Source organism: Mauremys reevesii, linkage group 7 (assembly GCF_016161935.1).
Source record: "Mauremys reevesii isolate NIE-2019 linkage group 7, ASM1616193v1, whole genome shotgun sequence".
NCBI classification, from domain to species: Eukaryota; Metazoa; Chordata; order Testudines; family Geoemydidae; genus Mauremys; species Mauremys reevesii.
Genome location: NC_052629.1, coordinates 107,071,968 through 107,080,566, shown reverse-complemented (window position 1 = coordinate 107,080,566; position 8,599 = coordinate 107,071,968). Strand labels below are relative to the sequence as shown.

General features: G+C 44.5%; 1 protein-coding gene across 11 annotated transcripts in view; it reads right to left on the bottom strand.

The window, feature by feature from the left end:
* Positions 1-610: 610 nt before the first annotated feature.
* Positions 611-8,599, bottom strand: part of C7H3orf20 (chromosome 7 C3orf20 homolog) — a 57,225-nt gene continuing 49,236 nt past the window's right edge. For 10 of the 11 annotated variants that reach the window (XM_039546772.1, XM_039546773.1, XM_039546770.1 and 7 more), the window contains 2 exons: positions 3,657-3,782; positions 611-883 (listed from right to left, as the gene is read on the bottom strand). In XM_039546772.1, the coding sequence (XP_039402706.1) occupies positions 763-883; positions 3,657-3,782 (247 nt within the window). In that variant the 3' untranslated portion in view covers positions 611-762. Of the gene's footprint in view, positions 884-3,656; positions 3,783-8,599 lie in introns of those variants that run through there. The other variant, XR_005601174.1, reaches the window with a different exon arrangement.

The window sequence follows — 8,599 nt, the reverse complement described above, 5'->3', positions numbered from 1 at the left end:
GAAGTATCTCTGCCAATGTGCCTTCATCCTGACCTGGATCAAACTCAGTTCTTTTCCAGTTGTGGGGTCACCCCCACAGCTCTGTCAAAATCCCTCTATCCTGACCTGCTTTATTCCTAGTTATTTTGGAGAGTCCCCTTCTCACAACTCTGCCAGGGCACCTCAGTACCGCTCACCAGCATCTCTTGTTTATCCCAGTCCTGGGCCTCTCCAGTCATATAGAACTGAGTGTACTATCACACTGGTTGCTGGAGTATTATCTAAACAGGCTGTTATCCTCTCCTTTTTGCTTCTTGCACCTTTACGGCAAGCCCTCAGAAATGCAGGTACTCAAACCAGCTTGCTGCAGAGATTCCTCTATATTCCTGACTCACCTGGACTTGTTCAGTGTCAGCTCATTCCCCTACCTCCATTGCAAAGACATGCTAGGATGTCTTTGGACACTGGTTAAAGCAGACACTTCGTTCACATGAATCCTCAATGATTTGGTTTCTCACTGGTTCTTCTGTTGAGCTGGAATTCTCCAGGTATTGTGCAATCACCGGGGCCAGTGCACATCGGGAGGAACCTTCTTTAAGTGAGGAAAACAAGATCAAGCAAACCAAGAAGCATTTGCGGACTGCAATTTTATATTGAGAATTGAAAAGTAAATATTTCCTGTTACTAACAATCAAAATATAACCGATTGGACAAAATGGCAGAGTAGGTTTAGAAAGATGTAGCTATGTCTATATCTCTGTACGAAGTAGAGGCCTGGGGTGTCTATTTATTAGTGTCACTATTTTTTCTGCTGTCTTTTGCTTGTGCTATCTGAAGTTTTTGGTTTTTCTTCTGCTGCTCTTGCATTGAAAAGATGCACTTCATGGCTGTCAAAGTCTTTAATCTAATAAGGAAAATACAGAGAGGGTAAAGGGGGTTGAACTGTCTTGTAGTTTGAGGGAAGGTATCTATAAATCAGATCCTAAATATTTCATATGGGAAAAATAAAGCTGTGTTAGGAAAAGCACAGTTCAGCAATATAAAGATATGATACCTATTAATACAGGCTCCTTAGAAATGGGCTAACTCATTTAAATGCCCAAGACAGTCCTAATTGTGTCTTATTTGACTTGACCCCACACTCCTACTCCACCCATTGGGGCTCTGATTAGAAAACAGGAGAGGGCTAGATTAGTCTTACCCATGAGGGTTGGAGCAAAGTGCATACAAACCAAATGAAAGCCACATCATAAGGTTGACTTTAGCTCTCCATTATACCAGAGAAACTCCTATCAAATCAGTTAGTCCCATTTGAGGAGGAGTACATTAGCGTGAACTAGGGATGTGTAAATCTGAGCCCCCAGCATCCACATGGGGGAGTTACAGCGCAGCATTTTGATGCATGCTGCTATTCACACCTTCATAGTCCAAACTGCGGGGCAATGTAGACATGCCCTTAGAGCAGAATTCAGCCTCTAATGTCTCATTTTAGGCTTTGATAGGCTCTGTGGGCAGATTCCCATTGTGTCCAGTGGAAGATTCACAGGCATATGTCAGTGTGGAATCTGACAGAAATTTAGAGTTGGGAGAGGCCTATGGGCATTAGTATTCACCTATTCATCCAGAGCCATTCTCTGGCGTGTACAGTCAATTGCTTTGTCTAGGCTAGTTCTAAATGGCTCGAGGGATGGAGTTTCTATCCCAGGCAGATTATCCTACAGTCCGAGACCTCACTGTGAGGACATTTTACTAATAATCACCCTACATGTTATTTTTTCAGTTTCTTCCCACTGCTCCTCGTTAAATCCTATGGGCCACTCTAAACAATTTCTCGCCCTTACCAAGGATTATGATGATTGCAAAAGTTCTACCTATTTAGAGTGCCTAACAGTTTAGACAGCACCCCTCTAAAACTAAGATCTGCCATCCTGAACTCTACAGATGAGGGGGATGTTTCTCTAGTCACACCACTTAACTTATTAAGGGCTTCAGAGGCACAAAATCAGATTCCCTTCTCCCCCTTATTGTGGAAACACTAAAAAACCTGTGTCATTAATTTTAAAAGAATTAATTTGCAAGTGGTTTTTCACAAGACAATGCAATTTTACTCCTTTTAGAAAAGCATGTTTTTTAATTCCCCAGGAGTGAATGTCCAGTCTGTTTGTCCTGTTTTAATACTGACTACCATAACATGACTGATGTAATCAGTACTGACTCATCAGAACAAGAAGATCTAAGGGTCCAACATCTAAGAGGTGATGTACCGGTCAGCTGAACTACAGGACCAAGTGGGCTCCTCCACTTCTGTGCAGGCTTTCCTCACCCACCCATAGCTTGGTAAATGCATCTCAATATCATGGCACATAGCCCCACATATCCCTTGTTGCAATCTTCAGATCTCTACACAGGTCTGCCAGTGTGCCTCATACCTGACCTGTTTTACCCCTTGTTAAGCCACTGCTGGGCCTCTCCTAAGCAGAACATATCATTTATGCTAAATGTTGAAGCAGTTGAGTGATGGACAGATATGGAAATTATGATGACACTGTAAATAAAAGAAATTTTGGGTTGACTTGAATTTGGGCAATCGTAGTTATGGAAGCCACTGATGGAAAATTAATGTGGAACAGTAAGATAGCTCGTCAGACCATCCAGCACCTTTTAAATAGTGGGGAAAAATTCATCAGCCATAACTGATCCCCACATCCATCCTGCCATCAGTACCAGCCATCACAATTCGAAGGTGCTCATCATCACAGTATCTGAGATAATGCACTGGCCTAATGCACGAGATAATGTCTCCCTCCACTGGTTAGTTCTAGTGATTACGGAGCCTCCTACTATTTCACAACTAGAAGGGTTCTCCTTTAGCTAACATGGTTGAAGCCCATTTTAGGTGCTGAAAGTACCACGAAATCAATGAACCCAGTTCTTCATGCAACACAACCCCGTTGACTTCAATGGGAGCAAGTGAGGGCATAATTGGGCCCAGTGGCAGAATACAGCTCTGTCCTTCCAAAACTCTCATACATATATGATGCCTCTCACAAGCAAATCTTCTACTGACTTGAGCTCAGTTTTACAGTCACTATGGTAAAGTCAGCATCTACCAAGAGGTATCACACGGTGGCATGATATCCAAATGGAATCAGTGGGTGAAGGGTGAGACAGAGGAGAGACCCTCATCAGTCCAAACAAAGAGTGTTTAAAAGTTCATCTTCACTAACATAGCGGTGCAGGCAGAAAAACAAATGGCATGTTTTCCTGAGGATCTCTGTGCATCACCACATTCCCTGCAGCACTTTTAAGGAAAGGTCAGATTACACAGAGTCACCTTTTCCATTAAGCTCACCACTTCCGCTGTAGCAAGTTGTCTCCTGAGTGGAGGGAGAGAAATGGCATCCTAAACTAAAAAGACACCAATACTTTCCTTAGCCTCTCCCTGCACCAATTTTTTTAAAAAAGATGTAGTTGACAATCAGGGTTACAGAGGAACTAGCAGAAAACCCAGGAGGCCTGCAAAATAAGTCACTTCCATGCCTCTTCTTTCTCTAAAGACCAAGCCTTTGGTTTAAAAAAAGTCTTTAACAGAGGGCAGCTAATAGGGAACACCTGCAGATGTTTCAGCTAATTCCTGGCTTTTTTAGGCAGCAGCCTTCCCTGGGACAGCTACTTACATCTTTAGCTTTGAGCGGGGAGTGTCTTCCCTCTCGGGCACTAAGGAAGGCTCTTCACTAGTTGCCTCCGCTGAATCTTGTTGGCTCTTCAATTTGTCCTGGTCAGGGTCCTCCACAGGGATAGCACTGCAGAGACAAAAGGAATTGCATTTGGCACTGCTGACTAGCATTTCAAGAGCATGTTTGGCATTGCCAGCGGAGAGCCAGAACCAGATGGCCAGACCTGAACACAGGAAGACTAGGGCAAAGCCAGGAGCAGAATCCAGAGTCTGCTGCCTTGACCACAAGATCATCATCTTACATCCTGAAGAACGAGATTTTGTAACTGTTGTTACCGAAGCCTAAACAGCCACTGAATATTGGATCTAAAATTATCTGGCCCTTTTCTGAATCCCATCAATAGCCAAATGGAGAGGGGCAAGATGGTGTAGTAGATAGGACACTGGACTGGGAGTCAGGAGAGCTGAATTTTATTCCCAGCTCTATCACTGACTAGCTGTGTGATCTCGGGCAAGTCACGTCACCTCTCTCTGAGTCAGATTCCCATCCCACCCTTTGTCTGTCTTGTCTATTTGGATTGTAAACAATTTAGGACAGGGATTATGTCTTCCTCTGTGTTTGTACAGCATCTAGCACAATGGGAGCCTGATCTCAGTTGGGGCCTGTAGATGCTACTGTAATATAAATGGTAGCAGTAAACTTCAGAGTTACTGTGTCCACAGACACACCATTTACTCCAGCGTCGTTCTTGTTGCACCCAGTTACACCAGTTCTGAATCTTGTCCACTTGCTATCTGGTTTCTATAAAAGTGAGGGAGACTAAATCCCTGCCAACTGGTTAAACAAAACTGGGCTCCACCATGGAAAATGGCAAAAATTTGCTGCGTCGAAGCGAAAGGGGGAAAAGAAAGCTTTTGCCCAAGTTGATATTTTGCCTTGTTCCCAGTGAAGCACCATATTCACTGGTGGAAATGATCCAAAGTTTGTCCTGAATGCCCACACAGCTGTGAGTGGAATCATGCCTCAAAATAAACGTGTGGTCTTTAAATGCGATGTTATTTAAAACAAAGCCAAACACACAGTTCCTTATCATCACTCCCTGCAAGCTGGAACTAAAACCTTACCACCCATTTCCAATTCCCTCCAGAAGCTCACAGCGGTTTGTGAGGGAGGGACCATCGTTCTGCGGATAGTGCACACGGTGCCTGAATATTTGGGTCCTATTCCCAGCTGTGCCACTACCTCACTGTATTAGCAAAGGTAAACCTCTCTGAACACCTGTAAAATGGAGACAGTTATGTGTATTCATCCTTGTAAAGCACCTTCAGATCTGTGCTGATAAGGAGGGCTGCTTATAAGTGCTAGACTTTCATTCATTTTTGCAGCGGGACGCATGAGAACTAAGCCAGGGCCAGTAGTTTGTGGTCAGAGGGTTACTGCGGTGGTGGTGTAGATTTTAGGCACTGTTTATAGAAAAGAGAGCATTGGGCAGTGGGGGCGGGAAATCACATGCAAGAATCAAAGAGAACAAGGTGAGACAAAAGTCAAGTTTGGGGCTCATTGAGCTTAACAATTTCCCTTCAAAATGCATTTTTCCTAACTAGTTCTTTATACCCTTGCTAGCCCCCAGATAAAGCAGCACTTGCTTTACAAGAAACCAAATTTCCAGAGGGTTGCTAAAGGGTGAAGTGAATAGTGAAACTTCATTACACTAAATGGGGCTGATAGCTTTTGTGTAATGAAGTGATGAGCAGAGTCCATTAGGAAATCCACCTGTGATCACATTCTCTTGTTAAGGGAGAATGCATACCTGCAATTCCCTTCTAATAGTTTCTGACTTTGTGTCGTTTATTTTTCCTAGCTAAATTAATTCATAAGCCTTATTACTCACAATCCCAGCAGGTTCCTGATGTACAATTTAGCACTAGTACTTGAAACAGACCATCTGGATCAGAGGCATCAAACTTTGCCCAAGTAAAGACGGCACTGACAACTCCTCGTAGGCAGCACCCCTGCATCAGCAATTAGGCTGGCTGCGCTATAGGACTTCACGGGTCTTAGTTCTGTTGTCCATGATCTGGACGCTCGCTGTAGCTTACCCAAACCATTTGTAGCTAAACACAAACCATTAAAAAAAATATGCTATGGTAGATATGAACAGTCACAGACCCATGCACACGTGAACCCTCTTTATAGGGTGAAATCATCAGGAATTTTAAAAGGACACATAAGGGCCTAAAACAGTGGAAACTATGTGTTTCCATTGGCTGGGGGAGGGAAGGGGAGCAAAGCAGCAGAGAACCTATCTGGGAAACTGTACGTCCACCTTGCATGCTGGGAAAGTGATAGCCATGGTGTCTCCTTCCAGGGAAATGGAGGCAGGGTTTGGGAGAGAGAAATGAATGTGAAATGGCCACATGGCCCAAAGACAATATGGATCTACCTTATGGAGGGGACAGACGAGAACTGCGCCCATGTCTATGTAGAATATAATCTTCGCAGGGCAGGAAATTTAGTCATTTGCATCTCTAAAGTATCACACACTCAGTATTAGCCTCCCATAGCCCTAACGCCCAGCACCAGGCATCAGTGGGCTGGCTGGACACATACACCAGGCCCTATGATCAACATTGGGCTGAGGATTCACCCCTTCAACTCTGCTGTGCTTTAGCACATTTTCATGCTACTCCTTTAACTGGGGTTTGCTCGGTTTTTCAGGATAGGGGCTCACAGAGAAGGAATTTTTTATCCCCACAGAAGACTTACATGGTAGGCAGACGTCTCATTCAGCTATAAGTAGATATCTGTACACTGTAATGCATTGAAATAAGTCAGGGCTTTCGTTCTACTTCACTACAAGTGGAGTTTCGCTTTACCCAAGGTCACAATGACCCATCTAGCTGAGTTTTTTCTAAGACACCTGTCACTGTGGTATCATCTCAGCACGTATAGAGGCAGATTCTGGTGTATGGAGCAAGAGAGAGGGACTGCAGAGTTGCAACTGAAATTGATGAGGAAAACATGTCAAAGGAGACTCTATACCACATTTGGAGAGCTAGATGCTAGCAAAGAGCCCTCAGTATATAATATCATATCAATGGCCTCAGCTATATAATACAATAGCAGTGCCAAGGGAGGCCCTGCTGTCCAAGTTAGAAGCTGCAATCTCGCTATGTCATTCCAGGTCAGAACCTGCAGGGCCGGCTTTAGCAAGTGCGGGGCCCAATTCGAACTGTTTCAAGGGGGCCCCGGCAGGGATGACTATATATATAAAAAAAAATGTAAAAAAACAGATGGGGCTTGTACTCACCGGACAGTGCTCAGCTCTTTTCAGTCGGGTCTCACTCACACTCAGGTCTTTGGTGGCCAAGTGCTGAAGCAGCTGCCTGCTGAGCGACAAGACCAAGAGCACAGCTGCAAAGACCCACAGCGCCGCCCGCTGCCAATTGGCCTATGTCATTCCAGGTCAGAACCTGCATCGGCACTGAATGAAGGAGAGTGACACTGCAACACAGACGACAGCAGGAGTCATTGCATCCCTCAGCTGGATGCACGTCCTTTGAGAGGCACCCCAATCAGCCTGCTTTATGAGATCCTTGGGAGGAAGATACTGAAAGTTTAGTCCCCTTTTTCAGTGACCTGATATAGTTATCACATGCTGTTTTGCGGGATAGATTGTGGAAAAATCACAGCTTGGCGGAGGATCTCTTACATTAAGGGTGGAAATGCTTTGGGCTTTATTTTTCACTACTTGCCTCGTTTTATCTTGGATTGTTCCTGATAAAACAAAATGAGATTTCTCGTTGAAGTATCCATAAAGGGACTTGCAGCTCAAGCCACAGAAATGGCTGCTATCCAAGGAGAGCCAGCAGTCCACAGGTGAGACCATGCCTTGGAGCTGCTGCCCTTTCCAATCAAGAGCTAACAGCTTCAATTTCCAGTGCTCCAGCTGCCATGGCCTGTTATTTAGATACTGATGGTATCTTGGGCGTAATGTAATGAGATGCTTAGCCGTGGTAATTCCTGTCAACATGGGCATGGTTAAACTGAGTCCCAGGTTGGGGAAAATGTATTCACACGGGCTTTAGGGTTTTGTTGTCATCTTCCTGTGCAAAAGGGGTGTAGGTGGGTATACATCGTGGATGCCACCATAGAATAAAACCTCTAATTTTCCAGAAGAACAATATTTTGTATTGCAACTGGCAGGTTTTTCATTATTCTTGTCAGAATTTTTATTAACATTAGTACTGGGTCTTTCCAGCTAACTGCACCGACTGTGTCAATGATCATATTGTGTGCGAGGGTGACGGTACCTCAGGAGACTTATGGGGATACTGCAAAGAGGAGGCTGATGGATCAGCAAGTCTGATACACATTTTAAATGGTCAGCGGTAACCCTGCTTTCAGAGCACTGGACAGAGGCTGCCCATTTGTCTCAGACAGACGCATTCTATATGAGCTGTTTATTACCAGTGCCAGAGTGCATGGAGCAATTAGCAGTCGTTTACATCTTCTTTTTCTGTTCCTTCCAACAATGTCCACATTATTCGGAAGTTGGAGGCACTGTGATTGAGAGGCGAAGACAAAGGACTGGAAGACAGAAGATCTAGGCTTTGTTCACAGATTTGCCCCTGACTGGGCTTGGGAAAGTCACTTGATAATAGAACTGGTTGGAAATATTGGAGAGGGTGCAGTTCCGCTGAAATGTTGAATTTTTGGCCAAAACTCAAACCCCGAAATCTTTCAGATGAAAAATGAAATATTCAGTGTGGAAATGCAGCTGCTGTGCCTCATGGGAGTTACAGTTTGGGTGTTCCATGCTCCGATTCTCCTCTATAGGCCAGACTCCCTGATCAGACTCCATCTCTCACGATGAATCACACCCTTCGCTCGAGGGAAGGCAGTACATCAGGTAAGGCCCATGGCCACAGTGCATCACAGAA